This window comes from Glandiceps talaboti, chromosome 5, assembly GCF_964340395.1.
Source record: "Glandiceps talaboti chromosome 5, keGlaTala1.1, whole genome shotgun sequence".
In the NCBI taxonomy this organism is placed as follows: domain Eukaryota; kingdom Metazoa; phylum Hemichordata; class Enteropneusta; family Spengelidae; genus Glandiceps; species Glandiceps talaboti.
The window spans coordinates 3,113,041-3,132,500 of NC_135553.1; the positions used below are offsets into that span (position 1 = coordinate 3,113,041).

Sequence of the window (19,460 nt, forward strand, 5' to 3'; positions counted from 1 at the left end):
CAGACAGACAGACAGACAGACAGACAGACAGACAGACAGACAGACGACAGGCAGGCAGACAGACAGACAGACAGACAGACAGACAGACAGACAGACAGACAGACAGACAGACAGACAGACAGACAGACAGACAGACAGACAGACTGACTGGAGAGCACTAGTCTGGATGCCAACTGTCGTCTAACCACAGTTTGGTCAAAGTCCCCTCGATTAGCACAGAAAGTTGTTCATCTAATTAGTGAACCCCAATTGTTACAGTGACATAAACCGTTACCGTACCATATTTGGACATTACATAACTGCCCCAATAAACCCTAACTTTGTGAGGGATTGTGTTATTGGTTAGAATTTTGTGATTGATTAACAAAGACATGATGTTAATGACTGTGTGGGTGGCTACGGGTCAATTTTAAATTGCATCTCAGGACTTCTAGACCAACAGCTTTGACTATACTGTGAGTGAAGGTATAAATCGTAACGATACTGTATGGGAATTAGACTAGGAGAACACAAGACGTCGATACCCTATGTATTCTCTCGGCAGAGTTTGAGGAGACAAAACTTAACGCATTAAAAGTAAGTATTACAGATATAACAAATATTGTTATATATGAATCATGGTGAATTGCAGATACCATTGACATACTGATCCAACAGCTGTACTGTGTCATGTCGTTTAAATCTATCTTGAATTTCAAATACTTCACAGAATGTACTATCATCCTGTTGAAGAAACAAATTGTGTAAATGTAAACCTGACAGATTCCAACAGTGACGACACCACTTAATGGAGTGTAACGTTAACAATTAATACAACAACATACCACCAGTCTAGATACAACTTGATGCTAGCTAGCAACAAACAAACCCTCCTTCGTTTCTTTGTAATCCTTCAACTGAGAACAACCAATATTAAATTCAACAAAAGACTTTCATGCACATGTAGGCATCTGTAATTTTAATCCCAGACAACTATTGTAATTGTCTGACTATTTGATATGTGTTACCAATGTACTTATATTAATTATGTTTGTTATACCAGATATAATGTATATAAAATATAATCTCTTTGAAATGAGTCAGGTGTGACTGCTTTTAATTCGTATAATGGTTGTCAAATTGTATAAATATCGATTTGACCAAATATGTCTTGTTTTCTATTTCGCTTGATATAATAACACACCGTTATATACGATTAAAAATGTATATATAGATGAATTTTTGCACTGCCCCTTATGATGAGCGTTCAACAAATTTGGCATGGCAAGATGTACTGCGATTATAAAACATATTTGTACAGATGAGTTGTAGTGTGTATATGTATGTATGTATGTATGTATGTATGTATGTATGTATGTATGTATGTATGTATGTATGTATGTATGTATGCATGCATGCATGCATGTATGTATGTATGTATGTATGTATGTATGTATGTATGTATGTATGTATGTATGTATGTATGTATGCATGCATGCATGCATGCGTGTGTATGTATGTATGTATGTATGTATGTATGTATGTATGTATGTGTGCGTGCGTGCGTGCGTGCGTGCGTGCGTGTGTATGTATGTATGTATGTATGTATGTATGTATGTATGTATGTATGTATGTATGTATGGTATGTATGTATGTATGTATGTATGTATGTTATATCTCCGTGTATTATCTCATGCTTGGATACATGAGTGTATGTAAAGTACATTATATATGTACACAAAATTCGTGTTTTGACGTGCGTGTATGCGTGTGTTTGTCACAAAGTGTATGCATTTGTGTGTATGTGCATGTGTATGTATGTGTGTGTATGTTACACCCAATCTGTGCAATTGCGCAATTCATGGAATGGGTAGGTAACTTTGCCCAGTTCATGAAATAGTTAATCGTGTTGCCCAGGTTATGAAGTGGGTATGGTAAGATATGCCCAGTACATGAAATGAGCATCTTTTATGGGACACACACAAAAAAGAATAAGAATCAAACAAACTCATCACTTCACAATTCTTATTTTATTATAATTCAGTGTAGCTTGTTGTTTTAATAGAGTTCGATAATCAACACCCCAGTTCAAAATTCTTGCCCCAAAAAATTAATTTTGCCCTTCTATATCGTAATCTATACTCTTATTTGCATAAGGTTAACCATTCCATGAACTGGGCAAAGTTACACTGCACATTTCATGAATTGGGCAGTTTCATGGATTGGGTGTAACATGTACACATGTGTGTGTTTCTTTGTATGTCTCCGCATACGTGCCCGGTGTGTGTATGTGAGTATGTGAGTTTTGTATGGCTGGCTATTCACACTGTATCCATGAGGATAGAAACATCCTGTGATAACAAATACCCATTCGTGTCCCTGAAGCTGAATATATGTATTACAATTCATTGCATGCATAGCTATAATGAACAGTTCAGTGTATCTTTAGTAACCTAACTAAATCCTTCAACTAGTTGGTTAGAAACATATTACAGCTAAAGAAACAATCAAATAAGATGTAGACAATAAACCCCTTGTTGAAAACATCTTTCCCCTGTGTTTATTGTTTTTCTCAAAAGTAAAATTGGTTTATTATTTGTTAAATTTCCCTAGCATTACGAAAATTGTGTCTTACTCGTGTATCTGAAGCCAATAAATATTTAATTGAAACAGCATTATCTTAATAGTCAATCAGTGGGATATATAAAATTTCTTGGGACCAACAACATTGACAAGATAAATCACCATTCTAGGATGATTGAAAGACAACTTTCAAATTCCCGAAACTCGAATGATATGACAAGCGCTTAATTTTCATAGGCCTCCGTTTGTTAATCGGCTCACAAATCAAACTGGAAAGCCGTGTTGGATTAGTACAACAGAAAGTTCACTTCCACGACTCATCATAAATTCCAGTTGTGTAAAATTTTCGTTTCCATATTACCCCCTCATAAAAGACAATTTGCTCTCAAGTAAACCATTAGCCGAAGGCTGAATAATGACCATTTCCTGTAATGGTTTTATATTGAAGAAGTTGCTCCCCGTGGAATTGAATGACGAGCCGGAAAATGGAGACTATTTTAAGGCATATTTAAAACAACACAATCAGTTCGGCACAATAATTGCTTAAATGTTAAAACCGTAGAAGAGTAGCTTACTTGTTTTTGTTTTTGTTTTTGTTTTGTTTTTATATCGATCTGGTATCGGGACAGCGATTGAAAATTAATGAAATCACTTTGTTGTTCAAATGAAGTTTCTTCTTGTCTTGGATCTATCTTGTCTTTTCTGAAACAATAAAATGACACCTTCAAATTACAATTAATGTTACGGCAGCACTTTAATACCGCGACGCACATTTTTCCCTATTTTTATCCACACAACCCCCCCCCCTCCCCACCCCAATCCCCATTTCTCAGTAATATGAACGGTAGTATCCTGTGAAAACGTTCTTTGTTTTAAGTTAATCTTTCGCATACAAGGTCGGGAAAATGGATATAATGATATTCAACTTGGTCGTTTGTCTTGGCTGTTTGTTTGATTGACTAGCTCGTTCACTCACCTACTCACTCATTCACTCACTCACTCACTCACTCACTCACTCACTCACTCACTCACTCACTCACTCACTCACTCACTCACTCACTCACTCACTCACTCACTCACTCACTCTATCACTCACTCACTCACTCACTCACTATTGCACTCACTCACTCACTCACTATTTCACTCACTCCCTCACTCACTCTTTCACTCACTCACTCACTCACTCACTCACTCACTCACTCACTCACTCACTCACTCACTCACTCACTCACTCAATCAATCAATCAATCACTCACTCACTCACTCACTCACTCACTCACTCACTCACTCATTCACTTGGTGAGATTGTTTATGTATGTATGTATGTATGTATGTATGTATGTATGTATGTATGTATGTATGTATGTATGTATGTATGTATGTATGTATGTATGTATGTGCGTGCGCGTGTGTGTGTAAGTGTGTGAATACATTTATACCTATGTGTCTGTGAGGGTATTTATCTGTGCATGTGTTTGTGAGTGTCTGTGTGTCCGTGACCTTATCATATTTAAACAATACGAGATTTGGTTCTCTATACTTGTGATATTATTTTTTTTTAAATGTCCTTCCAAACGAGCATTGAAAATATGAACAAACCGTTGAGTTCACCACTGAGTTTGTCTCACTCTGTGCTATTCAACTGCCTCATTTAATCACCATAACCTGCCGAAGACATTAACATGTTGAAAACATACACAAGCCAATTGAGCTTTGTATAGCGGAAATATAAATCTTCATTTCTACCGTTCAATATTTTACTTATCTCGACGTAGACAGATAGCGTAATAGTGTAGTGGCGCACAGCGTTGCCAAGTCAATTGTTCGCTGTCATTGAAACCAATACTATCGAAATAACTAGCGCCCCTGGCTAGGACTTGTGCCTTACTTACAAGCTTATCGAGCAATGACTGTGTTTATGGGCAAAACGCAACTCATCTAGCCGTATCATTTACTTTCCGCTTATCTGCTCCAAGTTTGATGGAATTCCGAGACGATGTTGATAAAGTAGGAGTTATCGCGGGACGAATGTAGACTTTTCATTAACGCTGCGTATATCAACGGAATTTCTATCACTTTGCAATCACAAAGACTGGTGAAAATATAATAAAATGGACACGATTCGTTGAATACTAAGAGGTATAAAAGAGGGTAAAAAGGGAGAAGCATGATGAAGACCTTTTGATTGCAGAGATATTCGGTGATTATGAATGATTTAACAAGTAAAACGATTAATTAATTGATTGATTATTGTTTAACATTACAATTATATGGGAAAGAAATGGAAACCGAAAAAGCGTAGTGCAATGTCGTTCAGGGAGGAGAAAGAAGGATAGAGAGAGAGAGAGAGAGAGAGAGAGAGAGAGAGAGAGAGAGAGAGAGAGAGAGAGAGAGAGACAGACAGACAGACAGACAGACAGACAGACAGACAGACAGACAGGCAGACAGACAGACAGACAGACAGACAGACAGACAGACAGACAGACAGACAGACAGACAGACAGACAAACAAACAAACAAACAGATGGTGTGCGATTATGTCAGATGAAAATACAAAGATTTTGAGAAATGAACCTGGATGTATTTATTTGGAGTCATTTCCTCAACTCGTAGGTATCTACTCTGTACTTACTGTGTCACTCAATGAAGATGAATGAAGATGAGACAAAATACGAGCCAACGTTAGAGTAGAAGGAAAACACGGAGATAGATACGACTGAATTGGGTAATTGTTACAATGAGTTTCTCCAAATGGCTTTCTCTGAGTATAGGCCATAGGAAGCCCTATAGCGAATACATGATTCACAAATATTTTCTCATACTAATTAAGAAAACAATCATCACTGAGAAATATTCTGTCAATTAGAAAAAAGGACCTTTTTGAACGATAAGATACTAAATTTTGTTTTAAATTTGGGACATTTTCCATTCGATCGCAAACTTCAAACAAAGACAAGTGTAGACATAACAAGATTTGATCATAAATCAAAAATGAATTCAAACTGTTTGGCATCCTTTTAAAAAAATATGAACTGTTACGATAATGATTTTAATGCCATTTGAAACGCGCTACAATAACGGAAAGGTACGAGTGACGGTTTCTTCTTCTCCTCTAGATCATCTTTAACACTTGGTCACATCCATATGCTTGGCAAAACCTGATGAGGAGATCTCAGATAGTCAGTCATCTCCATGGCAACGGGAGAACATTATTTTACTCTATCGTCATTGAATGTGTCATGCAGTAGAGATGAAACCGGGGCAATGATTTATAGGGTGAGTGAGCATGATTTTAGACTTCACAGAAGTGAGAGCATGTAAATGAAGTCGAAATCAGAAGCTGTTCCAATGTGATAAATCGACACTTGAGTCGTCCAAACAATACAACGTCATCTATTATATATTTCAGACAGCGATATGGCAGTTAACTCGGAGCGAGCTGAAATGTATTCGACAACACCGAGCGTTTCCCAACAGACAGTCACGAATTAATTGAAAATTTCGAAAGAGGACAAGTCGCAGGATGGGGAAAATGTACACGGTGCAATACGGAGAGGATTGACTTTTTTAACTGCTAGTCGATTTCGAAGTGCGATGGTTTGCTGTCCATAGTAACGCGATGCAAATTTGCAAAATCGTAAGACTGGTAAAAAAAAGTTAGATGAGAACTGGATGATCTATGAACACGAGAGATACACACGTATAGTCGTATTGTTATGGGCTGTGCTGTTGCACCAGAATCCCCTATGTATCATATTTTGTATCCCCTTCTCTGAATGTAACATTAACAGGGCGAATCAGTTACTGGTTTTTAATATCTTTTCCTAGCACTGTTAATTTCTTCTCATCGGACAGTTCACCCAATACAATCTAGGTATCGAAATCTGATAGCATAATGGATATTGACAATAAGTCGGGGATATTGCTACAATTACCGCCCTATCAGTGTCAGGCTCGCGGGCTTGATTTTTGATTAAGCGTCAACAGGAAAAAGAACTATCAACGGATATGTCTGAGAACTAGGTTGGCAAACAACTAGTCCCGTTCACTGATTACACGTCTATTTAACCAGAAAGAAGAGAAGCTAAATGTGGCCTTTTAGCACTTATTCATTTAATGCTCAGTATCACACCCCATCAACTTTTTTTTTCCAATCGCGTGAAAATCCAAACCGTCACGAAAAATGCGAAAGTATGAATATCACACATAAACAAAGTTCCCTGATTTGTTGAATCATTACAAACTTTAACATAAATCCATCGTTTAGAGGATATAATTAAAGGACCCAGTGTGCTATATATTATGTGTGTGTTGAAAAATTATTAGGCTTACGATGAACGGAATGTACTAGCTATATAAGATGCCAATAACATTTCTAAAGTTATATTGAGTCTTGACTTAACTCATAAATTACATGCAACTATATTAGCGTCGAATATTAATATACAATCTGATTATAGAATAGTCATATCCTTCGGTACACCATTAACTGTTGAGCTCCTTAAAAATGTCTTATTTAAAAAAATTTGAATTTCTATAGGTTCTGGGTTAAAGTTTCCTCATTCCGAAAGATTTTATTTTTTAATTACTACCGATATCGCCATAGATGAGGTCGAACTAGGTTTTCCATAATTTTCCAAGTGTAAAATTAATAGTATAAAGTATTTATAGGGGATCGGACAGCCTTCGCTTTCTCGTTATCGAAGCATTACCCCACCCGTCAATGTGTAATTATACCAAATAGATTTTTACCCGTTCAACAAATCGCGTTTTACGCTCGGATGCTGCTTGAACTAAATGAATTTTCAGAGGGACGACTATCAATGCAAAGTCGGACTGTGTCCTTTACGACCGCTTTCACATGGAAATTTCGTTATTATTTTAAGTGCTCTTGCGAGCAAATTTCGTTAATTTTCCAGGACTCCGTCACGCTGGAACGAGCCTGTTGGAACCCCATCGGGCATGCACTAGACAACTGAGTGTTTTTGCCGCGGGAAATTTACTGGAAATTGCTGATGTCGTTAAGAGGTATCGAAATAACAAAGTGAGGACCCGGGTACCCCCCAGGGTAAACTCACACGGTGAAATCTTGCGCGAATAATTCGGACTAGTTGTTTTCTTTGACTGTACACACTGAAACCCTCGTCTGTCTGTGGTATGACAATGACTATTCCCTCACAATCCAATAAAGAGGATATACTATTGAGACAACCTTCGCTTTTCTTAAGCTGTCAGCTCCATCGCAGGCAATCGCTTCCATACACGAAGTAACATTTATTATTTATTGTTAAGCTATTATTATGACGCTTCGCTTCAATACGAAGTAGTCCGAGCTACAATTTGAATATCAGTTAAGCTGCTACCTCATCATTTAAATAAATAATGACGATCGAGAAATAGGCTTCCTAAATGACTAAACAGATCGGTGACCTCTTCCGGGGTTAAAGGTCACGTAAGTTGTCATGGTCAATGAGATGTTATCAATTTACAAAATTGATCAAGCAAGCCATGTGGAATTCCATAAGTTAGAGTACGCACAATTTCATGTTAACGATTTTACTACCAAAATTTAAACAAAAACGTTGCTCCAAAATAATTTGTTAAACAAAATTAACGTTCTTTGCGAATTTATGACACATTTTGTATTAATTCTGAAATATACTCGGATAAATGTTATTAATGTGTGATTCTACATTAAAATGCTTGGTTTTTAGTATTCAAACTTTTCTTATGAATAATTTCAGAATGGATTTCGTCTGAGCGACATGTCTGTGTTCCCACAAAGGAACATACATGTGTGACCAACGCCCACACACGTCAAGTGTAACGTGCACATCTTTTGCATGTTTGAGAAAGTGATTTGAACATAGAAAACAAATACAACCATTATTGTGTGTCGCAGGCTGGTATACGTAGTGCGAGTATTTTGAATTTCCGTGCGCGCGGTCACGGTATACATACATCGTCAAAATATGCTCGTGTGCGCATGTTCATTACGAACAAATTTGTCCAATATATCTACAGTTCATCATATTAAACTTGCTGTCTCATATTTCAACCAAAATCAATATTTTATGAAAAAATGGAAGTCAAAAGTCTGTAAGCCTGTAGGCAAATGAACAGATTACATTTAAATTTCACCCTTCAGAAACGGTGGAAGTAGCATCAACGATATCCTAATTTGGAAAGATTTTTTTTATATTGAAGGAACAACAAGAAAGTGCTAAAATAACGATTTAGTTGTAATTACAGAAAATTTACAATAATTCAAACTATGTCCATTTCTGTTCACGATGGCAAAGTGTCTGGATATCAAAACTGCAATTGATATGACATAAACTATAAACGCAATAAATAGACTAAGATAGGATTTCCAGGACCTCCCACATGGCTTCAGTTTTTCAGGGCTCTTGTAGACGATAACAAACAAAGCGCATTCAATTAAGTATTGACACCGAGGAATCTCACATAGCCTTGGGCAAGGGGATCCAGTAACTGTTTTGTAGGCTGCAATAACCGTAGAGGGCGTCATCTCTTCAACTTATATATTAATTGAACCACGGTTGAGTGACGCGACAACTTTGCAATTTGCAATTAATTGAAAATTTATCGCGCTGTATTCGCAGGTTGAAATTAATTAATTAAAGTAACAATTAATTAGATGAGTGGTGTGTGGAAATTTTTTTCTAGAAATAATAATGAAATATAATTGTAAAGTGATACCAAATTCGTAGCATCAGTTTGAGTTTACCAAGTAGATAGTCACTGCATTCGAGTTCTATTGCCGTATTAAGTAGGTTCACTTTCTGCAGATCACTCGGTACCCTGTTTAACCCCAAAGTAGTCGATTACTTCTTCGATCACCATTTGAGATCGACGATGGTCTCCATCTTTTATCTCAAGGATTAATTTGATAATTAGCAAGAGCGAAAAGGTATTAAATTAAATTCTAAAAATAAACGTGTCTTTGAAGCTCCGCACACATTTTCATTAAATACACGGCATGCATATTTTAATCATTTTGATATGTAAGTGCCGTTTAATTTTCCTAATTACATTGCTATTTCAATATACTGGACTCATTGTTTTTTAATAATATTGATAGGTATATTGATTGAATAGGAGAGGTGAAAATGAGCGACAGTAATCAGCAATGAATATACATGATGGATGTATCTATGTATGGTAAGTACAATAGAACCAGCAACAGTTATGAGAAATGGGATTTCCATAAATTGACCCATTTGTTAATTTTATGAAATGTGCTTATCAAAGTATATTATTAGTCTAACCCTGTTTGCAAATCATTTCAGCCAAGCAAAAGTAAATGTGAAGCCTTTCCCTGCCTTTTTCCAACCTCTCCCTTCCTCCTCCCCTCCCCCTTCCTCCCTCCCCCATCCCTCTTCTCTGTTTCTCCCTGTCTCTCACTGTCTCTAGATCTCTGTCTTTCTGTCTGTCTCTCTGTTTGTCCGTCTCTCTGTCTTTGTCTGTCTGTCTGTCTGTCTGTCTGTCTGTCTGTCTGTCTGTCTGTCTGTCTGTCTGTCTGTCTCCCCCCCCTCTCTCTCTCTCTCTCTCTCTCTCTCTCTCTCTCTCTCTCTCTCTCTCTCTCTCTCTCTCTCTCTCTCACACACTTGCGCGCGCTCTCTCTCTCATGACCCGTACAGATACAAACAAAAGAAACAATACTAACAAGTTTTACCATAATTTTTCAAAAGTATGTAATCAAAAAATACACATTTATATGTGTTCGGTTGTATTAATCCGTGTATTGATAATAACATTAGGAATGGGTCTGAAATTCAAAGTTGTGAATTTAGAATTCTGTGTATGGTACTGGAACGTGACACAGGCATCGTTACTATATTAGGATTAACAAACTACTCAAATAACATTAATATTTTGGAATCTAATAGTTGCTTATTCGTCGTTGGGTGAAAAATTAGTAAGCTCACTATTGTGACTTTGATATGGAAATGTTAAATTTAGTATTAATTTAAGTAAAATAATTTCGTTGTTTCATTATGAAGATCCTTACATTATTTCAATAACTAAAAAGTGTTCGATTACGTAATGTATTATGTCATGTATGACAAAGGGTGAATGTCTCACCGGGTATGTTCAGATACATATGAAGGCTAAACTTATATCAGGTACCAAAACATAGTGTCTATACAAATATACACCACGTTTTCTCATATCGCTCATGAACAATTACCGTACCATCATGACAAATGAACCTAAATGTACCCGGTTGATTAATTGCTGACTGAATGACTAATTAAAATCCAGTGGCAAATTGTAAAATGCACTTTATTTAGACACTACATACACATGTCGCGTATACCTTACCAGTTTATTTGATTATGCTTAGTGCGTCCCATATTACCTGTTGAATTGAACTTCGATACAAAATTACTATACAAGTACAATGTGGTATGATCAACATCCTGCTTTCAAACGATAATGTCAACTTCCGTATGGCAACCCCCCCCCCCTTCCCCTCCGCCCCATGTGCAATTGGACACATGGATTAAATAAGCTATCACCGTGTCACATGCTACGTCAGTGTTCACTTCACTTCATGCTTTGTTTTTCATCCTGTCGAATCTTACGAAAGCAACCTACGCACATGATATAAGTTATATTACTATAGCACGTCGAGAACAAAGCTACTGTCTACTATTAAAAACGGGATGTATACACAGCCATCACAAATTGGTGCATTTTTCATGTAGAGCATTGGTGTTCGAAAACACACCTTTCCTTTTGGAATATTATTTTACTCAAACGACCGATTTATTCTTATCTTGCAGTTTAACATTTGTTTTCGTTTGTGACTTGTGAAACAGGTGTGTGTTCACCAGTCCAAGTCTCATGGTCAAGCCGCCATCTTCAAAATCTTTCGCTCTTTGCCGCAAACTGGCGATACTCCAATTTCTTCTATCTTCAGTGGATCCTTCGAAAAGTCTCCCGTCTGTTGGACACAGGGGCAAACTTGATATCATTGGCGGTAGCGTTGGCGGTACGACATTCAAAAATGGCGCTGAAACACTAGCGCATTTTTGCAGGCTTGAACGTTCAGCTTCTCGCTCTTGATTGGTTTGTCGATCTCCGGAAGTGACGTTGAGAACATTTTTTTCTGTGCTTGTTGGTCCATTGGTTTTATTCTCGTTCGGATTTTGATTGTATTTTGCCTGCTTTCTCCATTTAGCACGCCTGTTTTGAAACCAAACCTGGAGGAAAGAAAGTGTTGCAAACACATGGTAAAGTCACGGTCTGGCCATGAATGTATGATGTTCAATATATATATATATTCTCCCCTTATACCTCCACGGTTTGGATTCGAATCCGTTCCAATGAAGACATTCTGTCCGTATATTTGTAACTTCAAAGTACTAACAGTTTTTACTTAAGACGTAAAAAAAATTGCGTGGTTCCGATTACATTCAATTTTAAAATAGGTGGGGTAGGTAGATTTTTTATTTTATTTTATTATATAATTTTTTTTCCATGTGTGAATGTCTAGTTCAGGTTTTCCATTGTTTTCCAAATGGTCTCTGTGTTGTTTATTTCTTCCTGTCAGGTGTACAGCCATTATAGATTGGAAGAATAGTTTTATATTGTCTTTTTAAGTTGCTGTCAGTTTCCGCACCCAATATTTCTTGCGAGACTTCACGATTTTCGCGATTTTGTTATTATTTTTCTCGAATACGTAAAAAAAAGTTTAGGGTCGGCGTGAAAAACTAGTTGGGGTCGGGTAACCGGAACTAAACAACTTTTTTTAATTTGGCTTAATCGCCGAATAATTTTAGTCAGGGGAGTTTTATCTATTCACTTTAATTTCTGTCCGTTTGTTTGTTAGTTTGTTTGTTTGTTTGCCTGATTGCTTGTTTGTCTGATTGCTTGTTTGTATGCATTAATTCGTTATTGTTCAATGTAGTGACTATCCACAGTGAGCTATGTATAGAAGAGATTGTCACTGGTCACGTTAACATATTTGAGAGTTTAGCCCATTTGGGTCTAACACTCAATTCACTTTTGAGGTGGAAAGGGACCGATAGCAATTTCATTACAGTATTAGCCTTTCTGAAATGTTGGCTATGTTGGTATGTGTTCACATTTTTTGGACATTTTTTTAACATTCCATTCGAACTGTAAAGTAATGTATTCGTCATCGCACTAAGTATGGTCTTCGTTTATCTTAACTATTGGTTAGTTTCGTATCGTATATCTCTCGAATTGTTTACATGTGGTTAACTTGAGTGTTTGACGTCGGTGAAGCGTTTAGAATACAAATTTCTTCCAACAAGGAAATGTAATAAAACATGCAGTTCACAAATTTTGGATTATATGTTTTGAATTATTCGTTGCTAAATTTGTCCTCAATAATAGTCGATTACGTAAAGTTAGCAGTGAATGATCAATACATAATAAATAGCACGAGGGATAAATGCATCGTTTCCATGACATTCCATATCTATTCAAAAGAACGACTAAGTTTGAAACTATTCGGGTAGCTTTCTTTGCATTTATTATATGGGGGAGCGGGTGGGGTGGCTTCTTACGTTTCCCACTAACTTTAGCACACTTTGCAAAATACAGATACAGTACAGAACTTTAGTGTACCTAATATCTCAAATTAAACAAATACGATATCAACTTATTTATTTCATCATGAACTTTACTTTACAACTACAAGGTGATCATCACATAGGTGAAGAGCTGTGACGTTTGATACATATTGTAGTCATTTCATCTTGTTCTATCTGATTTAGTCTCAGGCTAATTATTTCACGGGCTGGACATGTGTGATCTTAAAGTGATCGAATTCTACAATTGCCAATAAACAAAATTAGTACAAGTACATCTATTATGTGACTGGATATTTGTTATTCTGGTTTTTTAAGGCCCGTTATTAATCATAGGTTCTCGCATTAGGCGAAGAAAAATGTTACCGATAACATGGCCTCAGAAAATAGGGAAACTAGGTCGGGATTTTATTTTATTTTAGCTTCTTAAGTGTTTTATATTTGAAAAATATTGCTTCGACCCGAAAACAAAAAAAAAATGTTGGTCAGAATACCCTTTCTGTGACAGTTTGATGGAATATGTACAGACATTACTGGGGAAAGAAAACAGACGTGGATGAATGTCAAGAAGACAAAGAATTTCTTATCTTTTTGCTTAAATGTGTTTTTTTTTAAATGTTAAGGATCGGTGGCTTAAACTTGGGTTGGTCTGGTTATCGGAAATAATCATTTTTTATTTGTCCTCAGGGTTATCTTATAATTGTAGCCATGAGAATTATATAGGATATTTCTTTGTTTCTTTAACTTTTTGTATAACTCTGTCAGCCAACTGTTTACACCAAAATTTTAATCCTAGCCCGAACTGGGTGTTTAACTTAAAAGCCCGGCAATCTGAGCTTATAACTATCAAATGTATTGAAGGTGAACTGGTGAATTAATATCATTAACTATTAAACAGGTATTTTTATGTCTTTGGTGGTAAATGTTTTCATTTCAAAATATTCCTACATTATTGCAACTATTCAAACGTAGTGAATAGAGTCTAGCAACGGATATAGTTAGCAGCAAGAATAGGAATACATAAAGTACATAATGTTTTGGTAACTAAAAAAGAGTGAAGGTCATATGCTGTGTCACAAACACTTTACGTTCATGTTGAACCACTTCTGTAACGCTATCTCGTTTATGATTTTGTTTCTAAATAAATTTTACTGTATGTTTTATGTTTTTGTGCAATTTGTTTATTTTATAAAATGATGTCTTCAACAGCTACAACCCGTGAAAAAACTCAGGTGCCTTTACTGGTTGCAAGCAGGAATGAGACAAGGTTCATGCAAAGACATACAATGCAATTAGTGTCGGTAATTTAGCTAAGCATAAACACCACAGAAGCACAAGGCTCTAGTTCCTGACACCTTATAACATTGAGTACGACTGTTGCTCACAGTGTTACATTATAACTTCTACAGATGTAAACAAACTCATAAGAGCATTGCCTCAACCATTTCGTGTAAGGTCTATGCCTGAACCTACACCAAATGCACCCCTGATGTCTTTCAGTTGTATCGTTGTAGTTATCTACTTTTGTATTAGCAAACGCATCGGTGTTTTTTCGTGGGTTGTAATAGAAACCATTTGTTAACGATTAGGAATTAGGAAAGTGAAGGAAAAACTGGTATGGGGATTGCTTATCTAACATGGGTTGGATAATGATGAGACTTGCCAAGGCCCTGCTAATGCTACGATCATATACGATTTATTAATTGAATGACATCGTCATGGCCATGTCTTCTAGCACTTTTCACTTTTTGAAACATGACCAACTCTGTAATCGAATTATCAATGGACATGCAGATAAGTTAATGTGTTGATTTTCCAAGTCAAACCAGATATAGCGATGACTGTAGGTCGGCAGGTGTTGGCTATGATTGCTGTTTACATTGCATTATCTCTCCTTTCTTCTGGCTTATAAAGTCAATAGTCTTTTGGAGAGCATGCGTTATCCAATACCGATCAAACATAATTAAATATTCAAATCCACAAATACAGCAGAAATCTAGGTAGATCGGGTTGATTGTATCCCTACGGTCAAATTGCAAAGACCTCTTGACAATAAATACATTAATTCATCACAATATCCTACAACATTTGAGAACAATTCGAATAATTATTTTCTAGTCTCAGATTAGAGTTAATCGCGTAGGGTCTGCTACCATGTCGCTTTGTCAAATGGGATTCAGGGTTGTATGATAGAGTCTGGCGGCAAATGAGACATGAGTCTGACGGCGAGTGAGAGTAGAGTCTGACAGGATGTGTGAGCTGAGTCTGACAGGATGTGTGAGCTGAGTCTGAGGGGATGTGTGGGCTGAGTCTGAGGGGATGTGTGGGCTGAGTCTGAGGGGATGTGAGCGTTTATTCTGACGGGGAGTGAGAATTCAAGGGAATCTGAAGGGATGTGAGAGTTGAGTTTGACGGGATGTGAGAGCTGAGTTTGATGGGGGAGTGACAGTTGAGTCTGATGGGAGTGACAGTTGAATCTGACGGGATGTGAAAGTTGAGTCTGACCGGTGTAGCAGTTGAGTCTGACGGGGAAAGATAATTGAGTCTGACGGTATGGGAGAGTTGAGTCCGACGGGGAGTGAGTTGAATCTGACGGGGATTCAACGTGAACTCTGACGTGAGAGTTGAATCTGATGGGAATGACAATTGAGTCTGACGGGGAGTGATAATTGAGTCTGACGGGATGGGAGAGTTGAATCTGACGAGGAGTGAGAGTTGAATCTGACGGGATATGAGAGTTGATCATGAGTCACATGGGGAGTGAGAGTTGAGTTCGACGGGGAGTGAGAGTTGAGTCTAGCGTGAGTTGAATCTGACGGGCTGTGAATGTTGAGTCTGAGGGGATGTGTGGGCTGAGTCTGAGGGGATGTGTGGGCTGAGTCTGAGGGGATGTGAGCGTTTATTCTGACGGGGAGTGAGAATTCAAGGGAATCTGAAGGGATGTGAGAGTTGAGTTTGACGGGATGTGAGAGCTGAGTTTGATGGGGGAGTGACAGTTGAGTCTGATGGGAGTGACAGTTGAATCTGACGGGATGTGAAAGTTGAGTCTGACCGGTGTAGCAGTTGAGTCTGACGGGGAAAGATAATTGAGTCTGACGGTATGGGAGAGTTGAGTCCGACGGGGAGTGAGTTGAATCTGACGGGGATTCAACGTGAACTCTGACGTGAGAGTTGAATCTGATGGGAATGACAATTGAGTCTGACGGGGAGTGATAATTGAGTCTGACGGGATGGGAGAGTTGAATCTGACGAGGAGTGAGAGTTGAATCTGACGGGATATGAGAGTTGATCATGAGTCACATGGGGAGTGAGAGTTGAGTTCGACGGGGAGTGAGAGTTGAGTCTAGCGTGAGTTGAATCTGACGGGCTGTGAATGTTGAGTCTGACTAGTACTGGATGCATGATAATTGAATCTGATGACGGAGAGTGAGTTGAATCTGACAGAGAATAAATTGAATCTGACGGGGAGTGAGTTGAATCTGAGAGGGTGTGAGAGCTGAGTCTGGCGGAGAATAAGAGGTGAATCTGACGAGGAGTGAGAGTTGAATCTAATGGATGTGAGCTGAGTCTGACGGAGAATGAGAGTTGGATATACGGAGAAAACTTAATGATTTGAATACCGATTAATATTGTTAATATGCTGAATGGTGATGCATAGAATTGTATGTCTGTTTGTTACTTGATAGTTTTGACGGTTTGGCTTCGTTTATGTTTATTTGTATCAGGTTTCTCCAGTTGATTAAGCATGGCTTTCAATATATTTAATTTATTTGACCGACCTGTATTCAATTTTGACCGAGTCAAGCGGTACCGTACGTTTTCAACGGCATTTCAAATATATGGATGGATGCAGTCATTATTGATTTAGATGAAAAAATATGAATATCGTCAACAACTTGTAATAGTTTTAACTGGTGATTTCAAGGGAAATCGATCGGAAATAAAAAGATGTGAACCGCTTTAACGGAGTTGGATGAAATAAGCTATGGAATTGTTCAGTAAATAACAAATAAACAGATGGATGGACGGACGAACGAATGGAAAGACAGAAAGATGAAAGGACAGGTGGGTGGGCGGGCGGGGGTGTAGACAGACAGACAGACAGACAGACAGACAGACAGACAGACAGACAGACACAGACACAGACACAGACACAGACACGGACATGGACACGGACACGGACAGAAATAGAGAGAGAGAGCCATAGAGCGCCATTGATGAATTGAGATGGAAGGAGAGTCTGAAAGAAAGCCAAAACTCGCGAGGAAAGGCTGGGCATGCTCACGAGATGTATATTCAATCATCAAGTTATCTTCAAAAACGACGAACAGAGAGTAGATAGGCGTACTGTATGTACGTCACCAGTAACCATTTGACGCCCCAAGTGAAATATCAAAAAACCATGCAATCAGCCAAAATTTAGCAAACAGAGCATGTACGGTTCAATGTGTTTTGAAGTCTTCAAGAAACATGTGACATTAATATATTTATTTATCTGCTAAACTGATCCACTAATTAAAATGTCCTTGGACAATAAATACTCATGATTAGATATGAGATTAAAAAAGGATCATACAAAAACAATTTTTGTGATGAGTTATTTGATCACTGGTAGGTTTGAAGGTTTGTAAAGTATAGCTTGTTTATTGACCAAGGCTGTTTCTGGCAATACGAGTTGTATAATTACACTATCATTAGTGGACTTCTATTTGGTAACACTTTATCATTGGGATGATACAGCAGTCTAATTTAGATCGCAGAGGGCACACTGAACGGTTTCACACTGCAATTGAGTGAGTGCAAGATATTTGACCACCTGCTCTGTTCCCTGTCCCTCGTGGCGCTGTCTCCCGGAGACGCGTTTGTTCAGGAGTCGCCATCTTAGGCGTGTCCATTGTGTCGAGGAAATTCAAACAACGCGACACCTTCCTCTAGAGAAATCATTTTATCGCTTGAGTGGCACTTAAAATAACTGTTTTGACCAAAACTGCTATCTAGATGTTTTTGTGGTGAGCACTGCGTATTTGTACACCTGATATTCGTAGTATGATTATAGATAGAATTCGAGTTGCTTTACACATTTCACACCATTTGACAAGTTTCTTATTGATTTGGAAAATTGTCCATGTATAAACTAAAACTTTTATTCATTGCTTCCATTATTCCATTGAGATGTCCACTTTAATTTCGTCAGAATAGTCATATTGCAATCAAGATATCACAAAGTTAAACATATGTCATACTCTCACAGCGTGATAGTGTTTTGATGTAGGATGATGTCGGTAACTATGTAGAGCGCCCCCTAGCGATGTACTAGGTTAACGTCTTCCAAAAGGAATCAAGAGATACTATATTCATAGGAAATATCTAGGCTAAAATGACAAAATCAGAGTCTGTGCTTATGATGATAATATGATCTCTGAAGTGTAAAATATTTCACAAAATGTGATCAAACGTATACGTATGTGTAGGAATGGGACGATATCATGAACAGACTACGATATAACATTCGTGTTTCAAGTGTTTACATAGTATTTTTGTCTCGATTCATCTGTGTGATATGCTAGAATGAAGATTGAGATGGGAGCAGTAGTCGCATTGGTGCGTGACTGCTGAAGCTGCTGTTGGTTCATGTAGTTGCATGTGGTAGTAGCCAAGGAGGTACTGTATGGTGGTAATAATGTGATGGAGTCAGCAACGACGGTGGTGGTGGTGGTGATCATAGTACCGTGACGTGTTGAAGGCGGTGATGATGTTGTTGATAATGGTGCACGTGGTGGTGGTGGTGGTGGCGGTGGTGGTGGTGGTGGTGGTGGTGGTGGTGGTGGTGGTGGTGGTGGCAGCAACTGTTGCTGTGGTGATGGTTAGCAATAGTGGTGGCAATGGTGTCGTGGTGGCAGATGTTAGTGGTGATGATGATAAATGGTAGAGACAACGATGTGGCGACTGTGAAAGGGATAATTAAAGGGGTACAAGCTGAGTTTTTTTGGATGAAATGTTTTCTGCACATTTAAAGTACTCACAGTACTATAATACTGAAGCATACTTAACCGTCACTTGCAATTGACTGAACACAAACCTGGTATTAAGATATAACTTATAAACGAACTGATGACGTCGTTTATTATAGGTACCAAAATATCGAGGACATTATGTAATCAACTGTTCTAACAAATGTCAGAAGACAATTGTATGTCATATTTCATAGACATTAATATTATACATCAATGGTTTCATCGGCGTTTCATATAAATACTTTCGAGTAAAAAGCTTTTAAACTCAGCTTGTGCCACTTTAACGATAACTGTT

The 19,460-nt window shown here is 37.8% G+C and overlaps 1 protein-coding gene across 1 annotated transcript in view; it reads right to left on the reverse strand.

Annotated features, from left to right (window-relative positions):
* Positions 1 to 615: 615 nt before the first annotated feature.
* The window catches only part of LOC144434860 (uncharacterized), a 23,294-nt gene continuing 4,449 nt past the window's right edge, over positions 616 to 19,460 (reverse strand). The window contains exons 3-4 of the mRNA XM_078123374.1: positions 11,424 to 11,795; positions 616 to 723 (exon numbers count right to left, since the gene is read on the reverse strand). Of these exons, the coding sequence (XP_077979500.1) occupies positions 616 to 723; positions 11,424 to 11,795 (480 nt within the window). The remainder of the gene's footprint in view (positions 724 to 11,423; positions 11,796 to 19,460) is intronic.